At 28.0% G+C, this 26,465-nt stretch overlaps 2 protein-coding genes across 2 annotated transcripts; one reads left to right on the top strand and one right to left on the bottom strand.

The window, feature by feature from the left end:
- The first annotated feature begins 5,492 nt into the window (after positions 1-5,492).
- On the top strand, positions 5,493-6,820 carry LOC132935869 (uncharacterized). Its single transcript, XM_061002504.1, has 2 exons — positions 5,493-6,525; positions 6,605-6,820. Exons 1-2 carry the CDS (start codon positions 5,561-5,563, stop codon positions 6,738-6,740), a joined length of 1,101 nt encoding a protein of 366 aa, XP_060858487.1. The 5' UTR covers positions 5,493-5,560; the 3' UTR covers positions 6,741-6,820.
- A 3,354-nt stretch (positions 6,821-10,174) lies between these two features.
- LOC132935867 (arginine--tRNA ligase, cytoplasmic) lies at positions 10,175-18,780 on the bottom strand. The gene is made up of 10 exons (XM_061002503.1): positions 18,520-18,780; positions 15,864-16,092; positions 15,301-15,553; positions 14,926-15,239; positions 13,086-13,190; positions 12,160-12,338; positions 11,926-12,094; positions 11,551-11,858; positions 11,338-11,482; positions 10,175-10,385 (listed from the first exon to the last, which is right to left on the bottom strand). Exons 1-10 carry the CDS (start codon positions 18,661-18,663, stop codon positions 10,276-10,278), a joined length of 1,956 nt encoding a protein of 651 aa, XP_060858486.1. The 5' UTR covers positions 18,664-18,780; the 3' UTR covers positions 10,175-10,275.
- Positions 18,781-26,465: the final 7,685 nt, after the last annotated feature.

A 26,465-nucleotide genomic window follows, 5' to 3' on the forward strand; every position in this document is an offset into this window, starting at 1 on the left:
AGTACCTATGCCAGTTAACCTCTCTTGTGAAATTAAATTCCGAAGATAGTCTTACAACAGTTTTAATTTGTAAAATTACCTCTCGGCTGTAATGACAGAACTGGGAAACTTCAATGTATAAAAAAATTTTAACTATATAAAATTTCACTATAAAGAGACAAAAGATCATTTTCAATAATAAAAAATGTCAATTATTGAATTGTTTGAATTTTTGTTTTTCGAATAATATCAAAATAATAATACCTATCTAAAATAATATCAATCTATTATAGAAGATATATTAAATATTTTCTATTTTTTTTCGAATAATAATTAATTTTTTTCTCTTGTTGATGGGCCCACACTTAAACATAAAATCTGGCCAGGGAATGCAATGCATACCTTGTTTGCTCTATTGTTGCGGCACTGTATATATACTGTACAACGGCCGTCGCTGCCGAAAGTATTATATATAGGCTGGCGCCCGAATTGTACGACGAAAATAATATCAATTATGATATTATAATATTTATAGATTCTGCGAAAACAGTGTTTTCATAATAATAAATGTGCGAATGTGGCGCGATTCACCATGTTATATCTACCGTTACGCCATATATTAATTATTATATAAAATTATATCTAAGTATATTCATTAACAAAGAATATCAAATCAAATATAATATCATATAATATAATATTATTTCACGCCACCACTGCCTATAATATAGGAATACTGTGTTTCACTAACTACTTATTTATTAAAGACAACCAGAGAACGGAATTTATTGTAAATAAGAAACCAAAATATTTTGTAAAAATTTACTAAACAAAATATAAGAATATCGATTACCTGTTGGCCGTTACTTGTTAGTTTATACATTTGACATTACACAGCTGACCGTACGTAGCGAGAGCTCGTCGAAAACAAAAAATAATTCTGTATGTAGTGTACTATAATAGAGCAGTGTGCAATACTGTGGTATTTTCGCTGTAAGGTCCGAACGGCGTTCACTGTCGAGGTGTTTCTAACGAATCTAGACGTAATCGTCTAGTTATATGAATTTATTTATAAATGGGTAAATATTACCGCGGTATCGATGCACTGTTATATTCTTACGAATTACGATAGTTCATTATACAAATATGAGACAATTGCAGATGTATCTTCAATTAAAACGACATTAGATTATGAGTATTTCAAATTGTATAGATTGTTATTGCGTATTAAAAGATAAATTTGATAAAAATAATTTTCAGTTTGGCGCCTTTTCCGTGCTAGCACCCTGGGCAGTCGCCCAGGTCGCCCATAGCTTTCGCCGGCCCTGGCGTACAATGTGAGCATTGTATCAAAAATTCCTTTACTGTAATAGCCCCAGACCCCAGTACACAGTAAAGCTGTAGAATTTTTGATACACATAGAGTTCAAAATATATTTGAACTTTAAGTTTTTACTGGTTGTTAACCCTGCTGCCAGTTGAGTGACAACAACTCAAAACTATTGAGGTGATCTAAAATTGACATTTATTATTTTATTTAAACAGTTTTGATACTTTAATGCAATATATTTTTAATAAATTAGTCAACACTTAATTATTTATTTCATTCAATTTCATAACTAATTTTGTTTGATTAAATAAACAGTATGAAATGAAGAGAAATAAAAAATATAATTTTAGGTTGAAAAACAAATTTCCCTGCTTTATACATTTTAGATCAAAAGTTTAAGCTCCTAAAAAAAAAAAAAAAAAAATAACTACTCCCATAGCTAATTTATATATTAGAATCTGCAACTTGGGACAATGGTCTTACCATTAACAAATAATGAAGATAATAAGGTTTATAAGTGTCCTCCTTGGGGAACTCCCGATATGACCCTTATTGCAGCAGATTTAATACCATGAATGTTTACATATTGGATTCTGTGGGATAGATATGATTCAAACCCTGTTAGAATGGGTTCACCAAAACCTGCCTTGTATAAAACTTCCATAAGGATTTTGTAATCAACCCGGTCGAAGACTTTTAAGAAATCAATAAATATTATGTCGACTTGAGAATGTTTTTCAGTTATATCAAGAACATAATTTTTGAATACAATTAAGTTTGAAGTAGCCGAGCGTTATGGCTTACAACTATATTGCTAAAGAGTTTGGCTATATGGTTTTGAATCGAAATAGTTCTGTAATTTTTTACATCAGATTTATCTCCTGACTTAAATATAGGCGTTACAGACTTACAGAACTCATTTTTAGCATGGATGGTTAAACACCATCCATTAAGTGAGCGATGGAAAATCAACCATAGATGAAAGAAAATGGCAGATCTAACATTATCTATAGTTATATTCCATCCAGTTGTATGATAATAGAAAGGAACTTTCAGGGTAGTTTGCACGACAAAAATCAAACAAAGTATGGGACCCGTCGATAGGTGGAACAAAGGTTTTCTTGGTGATCTTAATTTCAAGCGCAGAATGATAAGGATTACAAGGAACCGAGAAAATATCAGATTTTTCAATAAAAAAATTATTGCTGTTTGAAAACACAAGGTCGAGAAAGCCGCCAAAATGATTGGGGATCAGATTAAGTTGACAGAAGTTGTAGAATGCAAATATGTTCGGAACACATGTGACGATCAGAGTTGGGTGACTAGCTGACCATCGATTTACAGATTAGGCTACATATATAAATATTGTTTCCGTGTGCGTTCGACAGCGACTTTGTACCGTGGGTCCAAGTCCGCCGATCAACGACAATACCTGCCGGTGCGGCAAACGCACATACACTACCCTCTTTCGTCTCCATGGTCTGGGCCACGCTGACTAATACCGTGTGTAGGGATATTGGCCGATTAATTTACATCTCCACATGCTCTCTCTCTGTCTCTGTACTCCCACTGTCTCTGTCACCTGTCGTCTTTTTCGTGCGTTTGCGGCCGACTAAGCCAACGGACAACACTTCTTTTCCATACGCCCCGTCCAAACACAATGTTGTAGAGCACCGCGATCGCCGTCGCGCCATCGGGCGGTACATGTAGGAGCATGGTACTAAAATTGGTAACGTACCTTTTCATATATATATATATATATATTTAACATCGTGGCCGGTATCCCTAAAACTTATATTACTATTATTATTGCCATATTGGCTGAGTGTTCTTATTATTATTGCCATATTGGCTGATTATTAATTATTATTATTTCCATATTGGCTAGATAATTATTATTATTATTACAGTGTGTCTTTTATTTCTTTTTATCTCTGTCCGAGTTTTATGCCGACGGCTTTCTCGACGCCAACCGTAAATAATATAATGATTTTTTTTACCCAAATAGTGTGTCATGTTCTTTTTTTTATTATTATTGTTAAGATTTCCTCAATGCTGGTACGAAAATATAAAAAAATCCATGACGCTCCGACATTTTTGAGTCTCGGCTCGTGGTTGGCGACCTGACTCGACCACATGACTCTCGGGTCATGAGAAATATGACTCGAGTTGTCACACACATTGGACTCTAGGTCCAGAAAGCGAATAATAAATTAGACCATAATTATTATTTCTCCATGTAATATTGTTGAGATTAAATTCACCACAGATTATAAATATACATTCGTGATGAGAGGAAATTATAGACTGCTTAGCTGACATAAAAGTCTCATAATTAGGAACAGGGCTAATAGGGGAAATATAAACGGAACAGACAATATAGGTACGCTATATTATATACACGGAATTTAACAAATAGGTGTTAAACATTATTCACTATAGAAGGTATTCACACTCTATGTCATTACGAATGGCAATGAGCACCCCCCCCCCCCCCCCCCCTTGTAAAATTACTTGTGAACTTATTGCGATCGCATCGAAATATAGCGTAGTTATTTAAGCCTAATTCATTATCATAAAAACTTTCATGAAGCCGTGTTTCAGATAAGCAAACAAAAATATAATTAAACAATAACACATTACATTTAAAACAATCTAATTTGGTTCTCAGACGTATACGATTTTGGTAAAAGCCGAGCAATTTCCAGACATCTTGCAGATAAACTATTTTTTTGAATTTTTGTTTTTTGGATTTTCATTTTTTAAATTATCGTTTAAGATCATATTCGGTTAAATGCGGCCCCGGAATCTCTTAACAATGATTTCATCTGGCCAGAAAGAAGGATCTCATTGTTCATTGAGTTCATCGAGTGGAAAATGAAGGTGAAACGAGACATATGTTAGATGTTTAGTTACTAGGTGTGTAATTATAATATCATCAACATTAAAAAATAGTTCTGTTTTTAGTTGGTTGACTGTAGTTTTAGGGTTAAAGCGAGAAATAAATAAGTCAGAATATTTCAGTGTTTTTACTACAGCTTAGTTATTGGAGGCATTTGTCCTGGACGAATTTTTAATATCACACCCCTCATTACAATATAATCACAAAAGAAATAGCGAATATGACACGTATTACGAGCAACAGGGTTGTCCCTCTCGGTAATATTATAAGAACGGGTACCAAATGCTTTTTTGAAATTTGGTGGTATCCATTTTCGATAGTCAAATAGTAATAAGATATAGAGTGGTATACTTCAAATGGGCACCCGAAGGGGGGTGCCTGGAAGGGTTATGCCCCCCCCCCCAGCGCTCTTTTAAGTATTTTGAATTATTTTATCACGTTATTTGGCATATGCCTACTACGCATATATTAAAAAAAAACAACTCTGTACCTAATTCAGGCACGTAGGTACACAAAAAAAATCAGGGAGGGGGGTTCATAGTAGTCTTTATTTTGTAGTTATCGATGATTGATATAAATAAATTACATAACTATTAATTTTCTGGGGAGGATTGACCCCTCCCCACGCTGTATACGTGCCTGACCTAACTACATTATATACAATTTAATTAATTTAATTCGACCTATTATATGCACAGTTCAGAATTAATGACTAATGTGTATGGCTGTGAGGTGCTAAGATGATCTGCTAACTAAAAACCTTAACACTTTCATAATATAAACAGTAACGGATAGTAACTTGTGGTATAGTATATAACTAACTAAAGTAGGTATTAATCACTCAGAATCAAATTGACTTATTATAAAAGTAAAACTTTATTGTGGATATTATATGTATTTATTTATCTTGAATTCTAGAGTTAAAAATATATTTATATGTGTTAGTGGGGGATAAGATAATATAAGTTATAACCCTCTCCCCAGATGTTCAATGAAGTTTACCCCACATTTGTTAGTTTCTGTAGGTACATTACCAATACTATATACTATGTAGGAAGCGCGGGGGTGTTTCTCGCTCGATACTCGTAAATATTGATTTTGAGGGCACTATGGCGGAGTGGACTGTTTGTGGGGTACGTGGGTCGTGGGGTTGAATAAGCTGTTTGCACAAGCGCAGTCTATCGGCCACCGTGTATTTGTGCGTTCTATTCACTTTCAATGTAGGTAGGTATGTTGTTAGATTTGTTACACACCTCTAGTTAAACCCGAGTATAATATTTTATTACATTTTCAAAATTTTGAAGTAGGTAATTCTATTCGTTGCTCAACATTTAATAAATTAATTCAGTGATGGACAACAATAATGAAAAACAAATCACAGTAACAGAGCCAACAGTTATACCGATCGATCCATCGATTACACCCCCTACTGCACCGAAAATTACAGTGGCTGAGCCAACAATAACACCAAATGTACAAAATATTACATCAACCGAGCGATCAATTACACCAAATGTACAAAATATTACATCAGCCGAGCCATCAATTAAACCGTCCTGCACTCCAACAACTACATCGAACAAACAAACAATTATATCGACCAAGTCAGAGATTACACCGACTGAATCAATATCGGTCAAGCTAGCGGTTACACCAACTGAACCAACAATTACACCGACTGAGTCCAAAATTACAATGGCTAGACCAAGAAATATTCCGGTCGAGTTAATAATTACATCGCCTAGGCCAAGAATAACATTGACTGAGCCAATAAAAACACCGATCGAGAAGGTATTAGTCATAAAGGATCATATTATTCGGCCTAATCAACCACTGTTTTATGTGAAAAATCCCAAAGGGTGGTTTAATCAATTTGAATCAAAAATATTGGCCGCGGACTTGATTGAAGACTTACCAGTGTATTATGACCTCTTAAAAGAATTAAACAATCATGATATTTTATGTTGTATTCTGGACGTATTTCAAAACATGAGTATGGTCAATAAATACATGTATTTTAGAAGCCATTTGCTTAAAAAAATATCGGAACAAGAAAGGCTTATAGAGCTCGTAAACGATTTAAAATTGGAAGATAAATATCCGTCCGTTCTTTTAAATGAAATGAAACAATTAACGGATGATAAGTTATTAGAACAGAATTTACAACGCTTGTGGTTACAAAAGTTACCACCGCAGGTACGAGATATACTATTATTATCTTCCGATTCTTTGAGTTCCAAATCATTGTTGGCGGACAACATTAAGGATCTACATTATTCTCCAGAAGCTCAATTATCAAAGGAAGCCGCTAAACAGTATGTAATTAACTTACTTTCAGGAAATATGCACTCAAAGATATTTTATTAACATTGAGCTTATTGAATTTATTCAAAGATATGAACATGAACATGGATTGGCTAACTCAGCTGATGATCATCAAACAGAAAATGCACAACCTATCAATAACAAGAATTCAATCCAAAAAGAGAAAAAAAAGTCTTGTTTAAATAGTTTTTGCAAATGCATCTAGATTAAGAGTTGTTTGGTATTGTTGCGGGTAATTTTCCATACATGCAACTATTATGAACAATCTTTTATTTTTAATCACAAAAATACATCTTCAGGTAAAGTACAAGATATACAATTATTAATATAAATCGTCTGAAAGCAATGTTGTTCAAACTATTTTTACTCTGTTTTTTATTAATATCTACCTTCCTACTTTTAATTAAAAAAAAAAAAAAATTAACATAGGTAATCAATTATCAATGAATATTACAATATTCTTATTTATCGGTCAAGCTACCGATGTTATGATTAAAGTAAATGAATTCCTAAGTCTAATGTGCCATTCAATATTATTTTTTGTATATACATAACTAGATTACACAAAATCATTATTAAAATTATTATCTCATTCAACATATTTGCATAATATGCTGTTTAGAGAAAATATAATTTTTGTAATTAAATGTTGTAACACTATATAATTAAGTATTAAGTTTGTGTACTATGTTTGTAATTATAATTACATAAATAGTTTTTTTAATTCAACATTTTTTTAAATTTAATATTCTAAAATCTGAAGCAGAATATTTTTCTGAAATTTGGATATATCATATTTATATAATCAATGATATTATTAAAGAGTATCCAACCATATAAATGTGAGTTAGAATAATTTAGTTGAGGAAACTGTTAACAGACGCTTCATGGCATAGTTTAATCCAACAGTGAGTATTTGCTTTACACAAATGTTTTGTTAAGCTATGTCCACACAAAGATAACAAAATAGTTTTTGATTAAAAAAAAATAGATATTCCCGTTTGGATGGAAGTGTTTTGTTTTCAATTTTGCTATGTATTAACCATTTATACCCATGTACTTAAGATTCCTAGATAAATGATAAATATATCACAAATATAAATTTAAATGTTAAATGTATTATGTAACCTATTACCTATGTATAATATTTTATTGTGCATTGTACCATCTGTTGTTTTAAAATATTGTTGGTTAATAAATGTTGATTAATGATGCTTTGTTGCACTTTCTTCAGAGATTAATTCAAATATTCAATCAATTTTTAATGTGGTGGAAGTACAATAAATTGTAGATAATTTATAAAAAAAATTAAAATGTTAGACTATATTTTTCTCATATTAGTTTCAACACAAGTGATTTAGATTGATCTGGCTATGCAATAGTTATTTTAAGTGTGTATATCTTATTTTGTTTTCTGTAACTACTTAAAATAAATAGGTAACCTATCCATCTTCATTTAATTTAAAATGTTATGATAATGCCTATAATTCCTTAAAAACAGATTGTTTGTAAATTACATTCCCTTTAATAATTACTAAATTAGTTATAAAACATATTAATATTTTGTAGGTACACAAATAATATAATCTATATTTATTAAACAGTTTAACCCTAAAAAGTTTAAATTTAAAACGTGTAAGTCATGTAGATATATTTTGTTTTTTAATTGTCATAATTACACCATTATGTGAAAATGAATAATTTGTATTTATATATTAAGACAATTTATTATGCACTTATTTGTATTCATGGAAATAAATAATATTATTTGTTTTTAATTAATCAAATTATCAGACAGTAAGAGAATATTCTATGAATTTGGCTTCTATAGGTTAGACAAAAATGTTAAACCTATTATATATATCATTTACGCACTCAAGGTTAGTGTGAAAATTATGATTTTTTTTTTAAATACAGAATTTCTAGGTTAGTTATTTAATATTTACAATAATTTAAGTGTAAGCTAATTGGAATGCTACAGAATCAGGGAAGAGCAAGTTGTGGTAGTTTTTATGCTCGAATCGTCTTGTTCTGAGTGCTTAAGCCTCTAATGGGACCACACTATAACAATAGTCTCAGTGGTATCCTTTTTTCTTCTACATCAAAAATTGGTGGCCAGTACTAAATTTAGTACCAGGCTTGTGGACGACAGTGTTTAATACCGTTACCTTACTCTACTTTTCCACACCAAAAATTTGAAATATATATAAGTTTACTAAACAATGACGTAGTACCTAATAAAACGTATTCATTTTTTATGTTATAAAAAGTAGTATTGACCTATACAATTCAATATCGGAAATTTACAAAATCATTGAGTTACCAAATAAGAATAAAAGAGTATAATATTATTATAGTAAATGATAATTACAATAGGTAAAACTATTGAATTGGATATTATAAAGATGGAATCATTTTAAAAATATTTACGTAAATATTGCAGTTTAATTTAATAGAATATGCAAGTTAAATTGTTTTTCTACTAGTCTAAAATGTATAACAAAAGTGTCTTAACACGTTGATTGTGTAATGCCGCAAATTGGCGTTACGAAGAATGAAGATTAATCGGCAATGTGTTTGATGTCCAATATATATTTAAAGTAAATGGTTTATTATTCTCTACTCGTGGCTGAATACTATTATATTATTATTTAGCGTGGAATAAACGCACGTTTTAAAATATGTACAGTAATCACTTGATAATTTGAAAAACTTAGAACTAAACGCTGAGTCCCCTGAGAAAACCTCTATAATTAGAAGAAAATACATGTATTCTCCTCGATAATTTGAAATGTCTGTCGGCGGGACACACTCTACAATTCAAATTTTCTTCCACGAACCTCTATAATTTGAATTTCCTTAAACGCGATTATATGTAAGTTCATATGTATGTACATATACAGATTATGTACAATCTATTTGACGTACTCGTAATGAAACTAATAACAACGTTGGTTAAATATTATCGTAGTTTATAAATGTTATCGCACCTTACCTACCTAATCTAAACTTTAATCGTATTATTTTACCAAAAATAAATGTAAAATATACATACGATTTGTCACCGCTCTTTAAATTTGAATTAATTTGTTTTACCTCGATTATTTGAACACTCGGTAAATCAAAAACCTCTATAAGTCGAATTTTTAACTCGGTCCACTGAGTTTCGAATTATCGAATGATTACTGAATATATGTCGTTTAAACGTATGACCAGAGCAGTTTCTTTATGTTAATTTTTTAATCATTTTTTTTAAATACAAATAGCTAGAAATGTTATAAGAATGAATAAATTTAACACAATTAATAACTCAAATTTAGTTAAAAAGGAGTCAATAATTAAATGATAAGAGAATGAATATAAGTAATACAATAACAGATCAAGGTAATACATGTTTATAATGAAACCATAATTTTTTTTTTTTTAAATGCAATAGTATTTTTTTTTAAATAATTTAATACCAATTAAATTAACATTAGTTTTCTTTAAATTTTTTGAAAAATGGATTAAAATTTACAAGAATAATTATGTCTTTATTACTTAATTAGGATTTATACAATATTATGATGCGTTATGTAAGAGCCTAGAAGTAATTATTTATTTTAAATAATATATAGATGAATATAAGAAATACTCATATAGAATTAATTTTAATTGTATTATCAAAAAGATGAAACTAATTATAAATCAAATTAATGTTAAAAAAAAGGTAGTATTTTGTTTGTGTACAGTTACGTACACTACATTCGAGATACCGTGTTGATGCCCAGTAAATTTAATCCCGTACTCATGTACTCAGCTGTGATTTTACACAGCAATATTCTTCCAGTAAACACTTTAACGATTTCACCTGAAAAAAATTGTGTTAATAATTTAGTTTTTATATACATTTTCCATACTTATATAATTAGAAACATAGTGGGAATAAGGTGGCTAAAAAGTTTACTAACAATAATAGTTTACATGTATTTACAATAATTATTATTACTTTTGTACAAATTAATTGTTATAAAAATTCATAGAATAAATGTTTTGAAATGCATAAACTAAGTAATACATTTTGGATTTAAATAATTTTACTGAAAATTAAGCATTAGCAACAATTGGAAATACATAATTTGTATATCTAAGGTAACATTATTATTTGGTGATGATATTTTAACAATTAAAATGCTTTTCCAATGTTTAAATGTGGTATGAAACAAAATATATTTAAATTAAACATTTTATGAATCTCTGTCAAAATAAATACCAGCGTTTTTAGTTGAAACTGTTTTATTAAAAATCAAGTATTAATTAATTCTTGAAATAACATGATGATTTGATGTTGATTGTGTATAAAAGATACTTGACATTTTTCAATGTTAAGAGGTAAATAATTTCTTACAGAATATCAACTTATTTACATAAAATTGCAATAAATTAGAACCATTACATGAGTTCAAAGTACAAGATATCATGAGTAATCTAATTAAATTATTTGGAACTGTAAGATTATTTATAAATATTAACAATATAATGTGTAGATGTGGCGCTAGAAGTATACTAGTTTTTGATTAAATTAGGTTAGGTATTGAATAACTAGATATACCTTGATAATACATTAGCAGTGTATACATTATTAAAATATCTTCATTGTAAGTTAGTCATAGGAATGTATTGAAAGTTAGAGGATAAAAAAGTAGGATTTGAACCCACAAAATGTGTAACTATTATCGAAATTAAATGTGCTGTATTGAATTTAACCTAATTCATCATTGACAAAATAAATTATTGTAAATATAGTATAAATTAAAAATTACCAGTTTGAGGATTTTTTTCAATGCAATAACAATTATCATAAAACTCGTTAAATGTTGTAGCCACATCATAAAGATATTCGCATAAATGATGGAGACAAAAATCTCCAGTGATTTTTGATAGTACTTCTGAGAACCGTAACAAAGTCTATAAGAACAAATTAATAATTATATAAACAAAACAATAAAAAAAAAAAAATGTAAGAAAAACAATACCTTAGCTAGTTTCCATTCTTTATCATGGTCGAGTGAAATAGGCTCATTTAAGTCTTGAGTATGAGTACCCAAATTATTAATAATGGACCTTATTCTTGTAAGTGCATACAACAAGTAAACCGCTGTATTTCCTTTGTCATCCAACATTTTATCGAAAGAAAATACATAATCATGATTTCTATTATGACATAAATCAGCATACTTAATGCAACCATAAGCCACTGCCGTTTCTGCTAATTTTAATTCTTCATCGGTCAATACTTTGTCTCGGCCTTTTTCTACTAGTTTATCTCTTGTTCTTTTTATACCTATTGCGGCAATTAATTTTATCAAACAATTAAACGTGATAAATGAATTAGTTAATAAACATGTTACCTTCATCTAAAAGACTAACTAGACGAACTGTATCACCAGAACGAGTTTTAAACTTTTTCTTATCTTCGCCCAACACTACACCAAAACCAACAAAGTCCATACGAACTTTAGATGGATCTAGAAGACCTGAGTGAATTGCACATTTTTTTAAAGTTTCAAAATGTAAACTCTAATAAAAACAAAAATAATTTGGTCATAAAAAAAAGTTACGAACTATGTTGAAATTGTTCATACCTGTCCAGCATCAACGACATATATAATCCGATCAGCCTTTTCTTCCTCAATTCTCTGTTTTAGTGTTGCAATATCTGATGTATCATACGTAAATCCACCATCAGATTTTACTACAGTTAATGGTATTGAGGACTCTGGACTCCACATAATTTTTCTACCATCGTCATTCTCCAAAAATCCTAATTATAATTAAAAAATTATCAAATTAAATAATATAATAATTTAGCGATTTAATTGAATTGTATTTGTAGTTACATAGAATTCAGACTATTCGCGAAACTTAGGCAAGATTTATCAAATTAAGTTCAGAAGATGTCAGCGCACTATTTGTTATCTCTCTCAGGCCCACGCGTACAATAGACAAAACGCATTTTTGCAGAATCATTTTTTCTATGTTGGTAAATAATCTTCGAGTAAAATCACCCATTACAATAAAGATTGAGAATAATATTTTTGAGGGAATGTCATATCAATTTGTCTAAATATTGTCTTATAACAATTTAAACATAATTTAAACGTACAACTTTTTTTTGTTTATTTTGAAAGTAGAATACAAAGTCAAATAACAATAAAATATAAAATCGATATGTCATTCCCTCAAAAACATTATTCTCTATTTTTTTTTGTAATTTACTCTAAGATTACTTAAGAACATAGAGAAAAATGATTCTGCATTAATGCATTTTGTCTATGCTGCGAGTGGAACAGAGAGAGAAAACAAAAAGTGCACTGACATCCTCTTAAATATAAGTAAATAATATGTAGAATAAAGGTATCATTTTTGTCTGGCGGTGGTCAGTTGCTTCCTCCACCCGGTCAACCACTGAGTTCGGCTTTCGGAACGAAGCCATACCCACAAGCACAAATTAGCCGCCCGGTACCTTTCTTATTATTAATAGAGTATAAATGTATACTTTAAAAAATACCTTTGTTTTCCAGATCTTTAACTACAATTTCCATACGGCTTTGGTAAAATGATTCTCCTCTTTCAATGATGTTGATATTTAATCTTTCATATATTTTTTGAAATTCTAAAAACAAGTTTGCAAGTTATATATTATACCTACATTTTTTAAATCTTTTATTTTAATTAATATCATAAAGATTATTGGGCCACACTGAGAAAAACTCGTGTGGAGGCCCAGGGAAATATAGACAAATATACCTATTTCTTGTGATCTTCTGCTGGTAGTTAGTAATTTAATGTCTAATATCTAATTTAGTGTAAATATTTTCGATGAATTCTTAAACAAAATTTTATAAGGTATTATTTTTTAATTTAAAAATATATATAAAACAATATTGATGTAACATAACTTTTTTAAAAAAGTGAAAAATTATAAATATAAAAAGTTTTAAAACTGACAAGTTATGGTGTTAAAAACTTTAAATAAATATAATGAGTAAATATTAAATACTTGATTAATAAACTACAATTAAAAATATTAATTCTTATGTTTAGATTTGGGATAAAGATCGCTTAATAGCGACAGATTGTAAACAACACAAGTAAGTTTATGGTAGATCATATAAGATTTTAGATTAGTACTTATATATCTATCACAGTTATCTACTCAGTTGGAAAACAACCTATCTAACTCCACTGTAATACAGCCATGCGGCGTTATCGTAAACAACCCAACAGTGATTATTAAGTTGACTTTTAAAATTTACTTATTTACAAGTTTTAACTTAAATATTGTAGATCTGATTAGTCTATTTCATTAACTATAATTGATATTACAATTTATAGATTAAAATTATAATCATGGGGAAGTGTTGTTTTGTCTATTGTTCTTCTGGATATAAAAGCAACAAAGAAAAGATTTCAAAATATCCAGTAACAGGTTAAAGGAATTTCTGTTAGATACCCAAAGAATTTAATACTTATTTTATAATTATCGTTATATATTAATAAGCATTTAGCACCTACACAGGATATAACAGGAAAACCTGACAAATGAAATAACTATTGTTCTACTCGATATTTTTGACTCTTGCATTTACATATAATATAGTATAACATTTTTATTTTTATTTTATAATACTAAAAATAAAACATTTTAAATTTTATGTACTTATCTCATCAATTTTGTTAAGTAAAATTGATCCAATATTAAAAACATTAAGCTTATAAACTTTTTTCAAATATTTTATAAGCATTTTTTAGTAGTTTCTAGGTTAAAATATAAATTATTTTTAATATGTATTTACTTTTCAAATCAACGAGTTACTTCATAAAAAATGAACCATTTGACATAGATAAATGTTTTTACAATCAAAAGTTTTCTTGAATCTAGAATTAGAAATTGGCTATTTTTAATTTTTCAAAAACAATTTTATTTAGATTTTTTATTTTCTGAACTAAAAAAAAATGTTATATTATACATGTAGTGCAAATGTCAATAAATTGTATATATAAAACAATTTTAATTTATTTCATTTGTCAGGTCTTCCTGTTCACCATGTGCAATATACAAGAAATTTATATTTTTTTAAATGTTTTTGTTCATTTATTGTACTAAATTAGTTCATTATATTTGATTCAAGTTTGATTTGAAGTTGTGTTATAAAATATAGTTTATATTATACATATATTATACGTGGAGTAATTTTTTATCGACGCTCAGTGGACCGACTACTATTAGCGCTTATAGTTTAGTAATCTACCGCTATGTACCGTGTTATCCTTGTTTCACAACCTGAGTAGATAACCATGATCTCTATAATATAATGTTTAAGTATCATAATATAAACACTAGGTACCTTTTCTTGATACATCACAAATCAATTTCCATGCTTGAACATGATCAGGTGACATACTTTGTAATTTTACAACACAGTCATAAGCCCGTTTTTTGAACTCTAAATCACTATCAAAAAGAACTTTGGATTGTTTATAAAACTGTTGCAAATCGTGTATAGGAGGAGACTTGGTCTTGTAATTAGGGAACTCGTCTTGAAGTAGAGCAATTAACATACCAAATTGCGTGCCCCAGTCACCAATATGATTTATTCTCAATACATCATGACCAATAAATTCAAATACACGGCATAGACTGTCACCAATAATTGTTGACCTAAATTTACAAACAAAAATGTGAATGTTGTTATAATATTTTAGTTGTTAATTCCACATACCTTAAATGACCAACATGCATTTCTTTAGCAACATTGGGTGCTGAAAAATCTATTACAATCTTCTGTGGATTAGCTAAAGGTTTTGGTTTCAATTTATTTTCCAGTACATACTGTAAAATGTCTCTAAGCTTATTACGACTTAACCATACGTTGATAAATCCTTGTCCAGAAACATCTACTTTATCAATAATATTGCATTGTCCTAAACATTCTACTAGTTTCTTAGCAACTACATTAGGCGACACATTTTCACCTGAAATATATATTTAATTATATATACTTATTAATATTATGTATAGGAGACACATTTTCATCTGAAATATGTATTTATTTATATATAATTACTATAATAATAAGATAATACATGGTATTTCAGTAATTTAAGAGGATAAAATTTATCCAGATAATATGTAATTATGTAAATTGTATATGTTAATGAAATATTTAATTGAATATTTTGAACCATTAACTTTTATAATAAATAAATAAAAAAAATATATGTATTAGAGTAATTACATATTACAGAAACTAGTAACAACTTAAAATAGTGGTTTAAATGTTACCTTTTGCTTTCAAAAGTTTACATATTTGCATTGATGCGTTGCATTGGTAATCAGCAAATTTACTACCAGCAGATACCGCAGGTTGGCCAATGTCTTCTAATGTCGGATATGCTGTTTTAATAGCGTTTGAAAACAAACTGATTAATATAGAATGTAAATTAATCAAAGCATGTTCTTCAATATTTATTGAGTCCATATTTGATTTCTCATTTGACTCTTTAACCGCAGCCTATAAAAAAAGACATTATGAGACATTATATTATTTAAGTTAACAAGCTTTAAAATATTGGCTAGTTTTTAAATATTAAGAGGATGTCAGCCAACTATTTGTTTTCTCTCTCTGATTTCCCCCCTGATATATTTTTGATGTGGACATTTCCCCCCCATTTTTTTTTTGAAGTTAATTATTGACTAATAATATTGAATTTAATAATATAATATTATCTATTATTTTATATGAAATTATTCTTAAAATAAAATGTAAAATATATAAAATAGTTTTTATTTTCATAAATATAATATATTATAAATGTATATGTTTAATCAACTAAACTACTTACTTGAAACAATAAAGATTTAAAAACGATTAATAAATGGTTAAAAATTCTGACATAAAAATGATACATTTTGTAAAAAACATTTGTATTCTGATTCTTTTGTTATTTCATAACTTATATTTTTAGCCTTTGTTCATATTTATTTATTTTTTTTTTGTTAAAACTGTACCAGTTTGAATACTTAATAATTTAATAATTGCTTGTGAATTTGATTCAAGTAGGTAGTTCAGTTGATCAAAAATATACATCTACAATTTATTATATTTATGAAAATATTTGAAAATATTAGACAATAGGCATAAATAAATAATATTTTATTGTTAAATAGTAAACTTTTAAAAAAATGGGGGGGAGGGGGGGGGGGAAATGTCTGCAATTCAAAAAATATACTTATGATTTTAAACTCTTCTGTTAAAACTTAAAAATGTATACAGTCAGTAGATAAATGCAATAAAAATTAAATTATTTAAATTATTCTTTGGCTGATTTATATGAATTAAATGTAGTTTCATTGATACAATAGTACTTACACTCTTTTTTATTGCATCCATACTAATTATTCAAATAAAAGTAAATTGTTAGAAATATGAAAATACTAATTATTTTATATTATTAAACATATCTGTTGGTTAGATGACGGTTTGTGCGGTCACCGTTTTATAAATGTATAATATACTAAAATTGTGTTAAACAGTTCCAAGTTTGTGTAGTAAGTTTAAATATTAGAATAAATTGTCCCTCAAATTGACCTGTTAGCAAACTTAGAGGTAAGAATATTATCTGTGATTTTTAACGGATTTTATACAATATTTATATTTTTCAGTAAGTTATGAAAATTTGTAAATTGTAATATTTTACATAGGTACTCATAACTTGGTTTAAAATTAAAATATCATAAAAAAAACCATGAGTAAACACAGATAATGCTATTACTTTTAAATTTGACGATAGGTAAATTCTCTATTATATTAAAATTTAGTAGGTACTACATAAAATTGGAAATGCTGAAAACAATATTTTACTATGTTGTACATGTGTAAGAGACAACACATGCGGGTGGCGTTCTCTCAGTGATATAAATAATTTTAAATCAGTATGTTAAATGTCAATTATATAATATTTCAATTAGTATTATCATAGTGATGAAGAGATAACTGATATATAAATTTATATGAAAGGTATTTTGGAATTATCATAACAATTCCCAGAAACTGAAACACGGAATTGTGTCTAATTTAGTTAATTAATTACAGTAGGTAACGTTTATAAACTTTTTTCTAGGCTTGTTTTTTAGACTAAATTATTATAAATGATTAGACATAAAAAACAGTTAATATTATGTCAAATTGTCTGTGGACTTATAAAATGGCCACCTGCTTCATTAAAATATTTAACCATTCTTAGGTAGGTATGTTATAAATAAAATAAATTATATAATAAAATGCTTACTATTAGGTATTAATGTATACACTTTAATAATTGCTAAGAAGGATATACTATGGTTTGAATTAGGTAACAAAATAATTATTTTTGATTTAAGAAAATAACAGCAGTCAGCACTCAACAACCACATCTAAAAATGTCTGGGAATATTCAATTTTTTAACTAATGATAGAGCAGATAAAATACAATAATATTAAAATATGGAAGTTAATGAGTACTAATTATCAACGTAATAGAATAAACCTTCAAGGTTCTAAGAATATTGTGTTATTAACTGACATAAAAAATAATATCCTTACAACTATTATTAAAACGTACATGATATATTTGATCTTTAGTCCAAAATGTAATGTGAATATGAAGATCTTTTTGGTTAATTAATTCAACAATTGTAAATTATATATTTTATAAAACCTATCACAAACAGTGATCGATAGCCATCAGAAATAGATGGAATAGTAGAGAACTTGGTACTGTGTTGCTCTAAAGGTACGGTTTCCTAGCCGCGGCTAGTCGCAACGGCTGGCCGCAGCGACCGGCTGCGCCATACTGCTCATACTGCTCTGCAGCCAGCCGTTGTGGCTAGCCGCGGCTAGGAAACCGTACCTTAAGACATTCATTTACTCTAATAAAGTTATATCGAAAATTATACTAACCTCTTTTAACAACTTCAACCTGTATCTGAGTTTTTGGTTTTGAGATTCCAACAATTGTCGTTCATTTTCCTTCTCCGCTTTGAAGTCCTCCAGTTGTTCAATATCCTTGATTAACTGAGGAATCGAGTCGAGTATAGCATCCATAATTAATATTTTATTAATGATGAATTTCGTCGCAAACAATAGAATAAATAAATGTAAAATCACGTGCCAATGCAAAATTGCCAAAGTAAATAATAACGCGAACGCCGATGATATTTGATAATGAACTATGAAGAGATGATAACGAATGGTGACACAAACAATCAGAAATTTATCATTATCAGTGTTATCTATATTATTTGTGATAGTGGCCTCAATAAAACATAACATAGCGTTTTTCATCATACCCACGTATAATATAATCTAGATCTATATAGATATAGACTATAGATCACGGTTTAAGATATACCTACCTTAAACCGTGCTATAGATCATATTATTATTATCTATGACCATACTACGTATTTGGATTGCGCTCTATGATCTTTTTGGTATTTGCCATTTGGTGGAGAACATTGAGGACCATTAGAGTATTAGACACTAAGAGCATATTATATATATTATATATCGTCGTTTAAACTGCAACAAAGCGTATCTCAAAATTTGACAAAATGAGTTTATTGTCAATATTTATAAAATAAGTGATTCCGAACATTTAAACATCAGGGGAATTTTCTGTGCGATTAGCGGTTACACTGTTATTTACAAAAATGATAACACCACTTATATCATTCTTAAGTATCAACATAACATATCTCATTTATTAACACGTGATAATCCACTATGTGCGACGAGCTGTTAGAAAAAGTAAGTTTTTTCATAAACTATGTCTTATTTTCATTATTTTAGCACTTACATTAATTTTAGGGAGTATAATATTATTAATATATAACATAATTTGATTACCATCAAACAAATATTTAATTTAATATCATTAATTGAAAAAATGGTAATATATTTTTTGAGATAGGTATTGTTGTCAAAACAAATTATATGAGATAAGCTATGTTGTAATAAATAATAATATGTAAAATAATATAATATAATTTATAATATTGTTATAATCCAGACAACATCCTTTCCCATATAAATCTGAAGTATTAACTTACTCATTTTTCTTAGATTACAGTGATAAAAAATTTATGTTTTATGAATCTATTCGTCCAGGAAGAGTGACTTCAGATGCAACTGTAACCGACCTCAGAGTACTTAAATACTGCCCTAATGGTATTATTTTTTATAAAATTAATTTTGAAGATGATTTTAAAGAGTTGCCAAGAAGACCTAAGAACATTAGTGAGGATAACATCAATAAATTTCCTAAGCTGTACCAAACTCAAAAAAAAATAACTTTGGACAAATGGAATGATTTGCAAAGCTTAAAAAGTATTATACCTTACGACTGTCACTCATTTTATGACAGTTTGCCTCATATGGAAACAAGTATAAGAAAAGAAAAAAGCAAAAGAAAAAAATTTTAAATAGTTAATAAGTTTTTGATATCATTTTATACTTTAATGTTGTTAATTGTTTTTTGTTTGATATTTATAAATTGGTAATATTTTATTATACTTTAATGTTGTTAATTGTTTTTTGTTTGATATTTATAAATTGGTAATATTTTATTTTGTTAGTTATAACTAGTGCTGTAACTAGGTATTTTATTTTTCTGTTTTTCTTATATATTTAACTAATCTGTTATGAAATCTATGTTCCTCTTAATATTATTATGTTTTTTTATACTTATAATAACATAATATTATTATGTATTATTTTGTTTTGTTTATGTTATAACAAGGTGTGACTTATATTTTATTTAGATTAAACTATTTTATATTTTTATCTTCATGTACCCATAGTAAGGAATTTTTCTGTTTTGGTAACTATACTTTTAAAAAATATTAATAATGTTTGTGTCATAACTTTATTTACTGTTGTTAAGGTGTTTTTTTTGATTTTATACCTACTAAGTTGAAAGAACAAAATAAAAAAGAACTACAAAGTGATTTTTAATATTTTATTTTTTAGTCCTGATAACAGTCAAAATAAAAATTAATTAAGATAATAACATAATAATTTATTACATCCCAACTATATCATACAATAATAATATTTATTAAAGTATGTTAAAATATTATGGTTTATTACCAGTGAAGTAAAAACGCCTATCTCAGATTCATCAGTGTCAAACAAAGCGTATCTCATAAAAAATACTGAATATTCAATAAACTTTGAATTTTAGTGTTTTAAACGCTTTTTTAATGAAAATAACATTAAATAAGCATGTTTTAACTTATATTTAGTTGGTTTAAATCATTAAACACGTGTTTTTTGTGTCTCCTGAAAAACTACAAAAACTGAGATACGCTTTGTTGCAGTTTAAACGACGATATATTACCCTATCTACACTCTATCTATACACTGTGCATTGTGGCATTGTGCAAGAAAAGTAACTGTGATGAAAAAAATGTAAAGTAATTAATTACGATTATAATAATAAATTAAAATAATATAATACTGATTTTTATGATCTTATGTAAAAATAAAAATAATGAACTATGTTTGCCAACAATTTTGTTTATGTTAATCTTTTTTTTTTTTTTGAGCGTGGCATTAGATCATCAGGTATCGATTCAACTATTTAAGTGTTATTTACCTAGCTTTTGTAAATTAAACTTATACCAATTATTTCAATTAAAAGTATTAAATATTAATGCATATTTTAATAATATTTAGACTATTTAGAGGATCGTAGTAAATAAACTAGCAAACCAAAATTGACTATCAACATTTTCAGAAAAAAAAAGCTTTACCAGAATTCATAAAAAAATATAGTGGTTACTATTTGAAAAAATAAAGTTGATTTTTCTATTGTTACACCTGCGTATTTAAAAATTTTGAAATTGTTATAAAAAAATTGCTTGTTAAAAATAAAGAAACACATCTTTTTTCGTTTTAACGAAATTCCATATTATCGTTCCATAATCGTTAAAATACCCCACGTACATAAGATACACCCTTAATACACACTGTATATTGTGTTTGTAGTTTGTATGATATTTGGTGTGTTACAAAGATCTTTTTGATATAATAAAATAATTTCTTATTAGGACAATCTTTGGAGGCAATGTGAAGTTACGAAATGGATATACATACTTACATGATACGTACATTCATTGGCGCAACTAGAGGATTTAGCCCCCCCCCCACAAATATCCCTTATTGATTTAGAAATAAGCCCCCTATAGGTTATTTTAAATAAATAGTAATAAATATTAAATTACTGTTTATCAGAAGATGAGATAGAAAAGTACCTAACATATAATATAGTAATGACACGAAAGAAAAATTTTATAATTTTTTTAAAAAATACAATGTAATATCATTATTTTTCACAAAACACGTTCATCACCAAACTGTGTTGTGCTGCAGCTCATTACATATAAACTCGTAGAGAAAAAGTTTTTACACCATTGAAAAGACTAAAACTTTTACTATTATCTCTCGTCGGTTTTTGTTCGTAATCAAAATGATATAGCTTTTGAATTTAAGTCCAGGCACGTAACCAAAGGGGTCGCCTAAGGGGGGCTGGCCCAGTTAGAAAAATCAATGGCCCCGAAGTGGCCCACTCAATTTTATTTTTAAATATTTTAAATACTATAGCGTTTAATTATTGTTTTGAATCCCGGATTTATATTATATGTAGGTAGTTAAGTAATCGTAAATTGTAATTAAATTCCAAGATTTTATTTTATAAATATTTGTCACCCGACAATTTGAGATAACACAAAAACGTATAATAATAGATTGAAAACGAGAAAACTCTATTTGGGAGGAGTACTACACACACGCATGTGTCATGTCTCCGTCTTACAAAATATGTACAATATACCAAAGACTGTTTTGCGCGGGATAGAACCAATCAGACTGTATTGGACTCCAAATTGATATACAATATGATACAATTGAGAACACAATCTTTGAAATATCGTTTTATTTTGTTGATATCACTAATACGAAAAAAATGCTTATTTATTGTTTCAAAATCCATAATTTTTATGTTTTTCAAATTTTATAATAACTTTTTTTTAAGTTCCGATTATAAAAAAAAAATAAAATGATATTTCACAGCCAAAGTTCTCCTTTTTATTAGGTGAAAATTTCGTTTCTTAGTAAGTTATGACTAGCTTTCTCGATTCTTTCCCTCACAAAACAGTTTTGCTATGTTTTACATTTAAATGGAGACAACACATGTAGGTGTAGTGTCCTCTTAAAATTATTAACCAATATAGACAATATATTGTTAAAATGTAGTATTTTTTTTTTTAGATTTTATTTGATAAGGAGATGAGTGGTAGGAGGTACAAAAAGCAGGGAGGGTCCTAAAAATGTTGGCCTTCTCATGGGAAAATGTCTGGTTACGTGCCTAAATTTAACGTTTGGTTTTTTTTTTTAATTTTTTAATCCAGCATATTTAATAGTTATAATCAGAGCAAGGATTTATATACAATAAAAAATTGTAAAATATGAATTTTATTTACCAAAATATGCAAAAACAAATTTTTAAATATTTAGTTTTTTTTTCTCGACACTTTCTAACAATTCTGGGAAAGTTATTGATTTTTTTTAACTCAGTTAAGTTAAGTTAATATGCACCAATAACAAAAAGTTAAAAGTTAATTTAACTTTAAGTTAACTCAGTTAAGTAAACTTTGTATTAAGTTGAAGAAAAGTTAATTTGTTTGTACAAAGCTAGCGTACTTAATTTTTTTCTAACCCAACACTATAGTGTTTATACTTTATACAGTTTTTGACATAAAAACGAAATAGACTGAAATAGTGAAATATAATTAAATTAAAAACAAAATAAATTAACTTAACTTACTTCTTAAAATGAAAAATTAACTCGTTCATTTCACTTTAATTAAAAAAGAAATTTAGCGTAATAGTTAACAGTTAAGTTAATAAAAAGCCAAAAGTTACTTTAACTTTTTAACTCGTTAATGCCCAGCCTTGCTTTCTAAAACTACTTGGAATTTTCTATTTTGACCTCCCAAAACTCAAAAGAACCAACTAGATTCACTTTTCTATCAGAAAAGATGCTGATCTTGAAAATCTGAGCATTTTCACTACCCAAAACGTTGCTGACAGAAAAGAAAACACCCATCATTGTAAAATCAATACGTTCTTTCGCCCTGCTCAGAACTTAAAATTCTAAAACATGCAGATGCATATAAATCCTAGATTCCTATCCCTAGTTTTAATCAAGTTATTGAAATAATCCGATGAGAGATAATATTAAAAGTTCTGACCTTTTAAACAGTGCAAAAACATTTTGTCTACGAGTTTTATGCAATGAGCTACTCAATTGGGCGATGACGTGTTTAAAGCTTATATTTTTGGTGGGTGTAGCCGGGTGCGCGAATATTATTTTGACACGGTCGCCGTGATTTTGTCTCGTACCGTACGTTGTCGCGGCAGTATCGGCGCGTGCCAATATTATATTATACAATTTATTTTTCATTATTAAAATAGTTAAAAGTATCATTGTGTTTTATAATTGTGAGCTCCAAAAGGGCCTATTGATGTTATAATATTAATTGTTAAATACAATTGTGGGTTTGAAACGCCACCCTTTTATTATATTGTATATTGTGTTGGCGCGAATCCGAATCGCCATTCGCCACTAATATTATTATAGGTACCTTACTATTGTATTATTGTTTTTTTAATAGGTAATCGCCGAATACATCTTGCACTTCATTGTGAGCCATAAGGACCGTATATTATTAGTTATTATAAATATTCATTTTATGGTTATCTTTACCTTGTACCTATTATATTTTATATTATTATAGCTTTAGGACTATAGGACCAGCTGGCCAGACTGCGCTCTACAAATTGTGAGTTTTTAATAAATTATTATTTATTTTATATATTTTTGAGCCAGAAAGGCCATATATTATTATTTTCATATTTATACTCATACGATTTTACAGCACAAATACCGGTCCAAATATATATTTTATCCTGTTGGGCCAGATATCAAGGCATAAATATCAAATAATTTTTGAGTTCTTTTTAAATGGTGCTGTGAATTGTGATTTATTTCTATATTTCGTACCTTTATAATTTTATTATTATTCAAATAATGTAGGTATCATACATTTATATAGCAACTCACTTACCAGAAACCGTGATACCATTTTTTATTGTAAACACACACACACAAGTATAATAGGTAGATACACACTGCAGTCCCATACACCATTACACATCCAGCCATTCCTTCATGATTTTTGGTTTTTAAGTTATTGGGCATAACATATTTAGTGTCCGGGCGCGCGTACTATAAGGCTGAAGGCTGATCTACGCTCCCGGCACTGTCAGAATCTTCTATTAAAATATATAACGTTGGATATAAAAAGAAAAACTTTTATAAATTTCTAACTGAAAAATAATTCACAACATTTGAAAATTTTCTCATGGCTATGAATAGTTACAAAAAAGAGTTAAAATAGTTTGAAAGCTTAGCGTTGTAAAAACCTATGGAAATTTGTCATTTTAACATTTCAAGCTACGGTTATTTAGTTTTGACTTTGAATAACAACAAAATATCGAAAATCTATAGATGAAAGTTTGGTGAAAATCCAATAGGTATCATCATAAACATTTTTAATTCAAACGCTCATAAAAAATTAATGTTACTTTCGAGTAAATTTTTTTGTTGTTGTGTAAGATAGACAAATTAGTGGGGAATCTTCGATTAAAATGTCTAATGTTAGTTATGGAAAGAAAAACTTTTAGGCACATGCAACTTTTATACCAGTGTTTGCCGTTTGGAAAGTTCCTTATAAAAAAGAATTCGTTCCGTTCCTTGTTCCTTAAAATAAAAATTCTTATTTATACATTTATGATTTTTTTTTCATATGCATAATACATATAATTCTTTAGTTTTTGATTATAATATATACCTACTGCAAGTAAGTAGGTTGTAGGCAAGGCTGGGCAAGTTAATGTTTTTTTTTAACTTCGTTAAGTTAAGTTAATATGCACCAATAACAAAAAGTTAAAAGTTAAAAGTTAATTTAACTATAGGTTAACTCAGTTGGGTTAAAAGTTAATACACACTTTTTGTTAACTTTTTATTAAGTTAAAAAAAAGTTAATTTGTTTATATAACGCTAGCGTACTTAATTTTTTTTCCAACCCAAAACTAAATTATAGGATATAGTGTTAATAGTTAATACTTCATACAGTATTTCCATATAAGTTATATTCGAATGATATAAATTTTTAACTTTAAAAAATTTACGATACATATTTTTTGACATGAAAACGAAATAGACTAAAATAGTATAAAATTAAAAACACAATAAATTAACTTAACTTACTTCTTAAAAAGAAAAATTAACTCTTTAATTTCACGTTAATTAAGAAAGAAATTTAGTAAGTTAACGGTTAAGTTAATGAAAAGCCAAAAGTAACTAGTTAAGCTAAAAAGTTTAAATTAAATTAACTTTTTAACTTAACTTAAATTTTTTAACTCCTTAATGCCCAGCCTTGATTGTAGGTACATATTTTAGAATTCTATTTTGAGATTTTCTTCAAAATTAAATTGTTGACCGACTGTCTAATCGTTAATTGTTATAAATAATTATATTTTATAGGTATAGGTATAGGTAGGTACCACAGACTAAGATATAATGGACTGGAAATAAGCAGCTTATCGTGGCGACGAATGTATGTATAAGCAGTGTTAGGACTTATCTAGATAAATTATCCAGATAATTATTTTTTTATCTTTTATCTTATCTAGATAAATAAATATAAGTTATCTAAGTATTTATTTTAGATAAAAAATTAACTTATCTAGATAAATTTACAAGATACATTTTTTGGAGA

The sequence above is a fragment of the Metopolophium dirhodum genome, chromosome 1, assembly GCF_019925205.1.
Source record: "Metopolophium dirhodum isolate CAU chromosome 1, ASM1992520v1, whole genome shotgun sequence".
NCBI lineage: Eukaryota > Metazoa > Arthropoda > Insecta > Hemiptera > Aphididae > Metopolophium > Metopolophium dirhodum.

What these genes read in the sequence shown, in the direction of transcription:
- LOC132935867 (XM_061002503.1), bottom strand. Translation starts at nt 18,663, where the DNA reads ATGGATGCTATACTCGACTCGATTCCTCAGTTAATCAAGGATATTGAA. An exon ending in ATGCATGTTGGTCATTTAAG is followed by an intron (nt 15,240 to 15,300) that starts GTATGTGGAATT and finishes TTGTAAATTTAG; the next exon opens with GTCAACAATTATTGGTGACA. An exon ending in TAAAGATCTGGAAAACAAAG is followed by an intron (nt 12,339 to 13,085) that starts GTATTTTTTAAA and finishes AATTATAATTAG; the next exon opens with GATTTTTGGAGAATGACGAT.
- LOC132935869 (XM_061002504.1), top strand. Translation starts at nt 5,561, where the DNA reads ATGGACAACAATAATGAAAAACAAATCACAGTAACAGAGCCAACAGTT. An exon ending in TCAAAGGAAGCCGCTAAACA is followed by an intron (nt 6,526 to 6,604) that starts GTATGTAATTAA and finishes ATTTATTCAAAG; the next exon opens with ATATGAACATGAACATGGAT.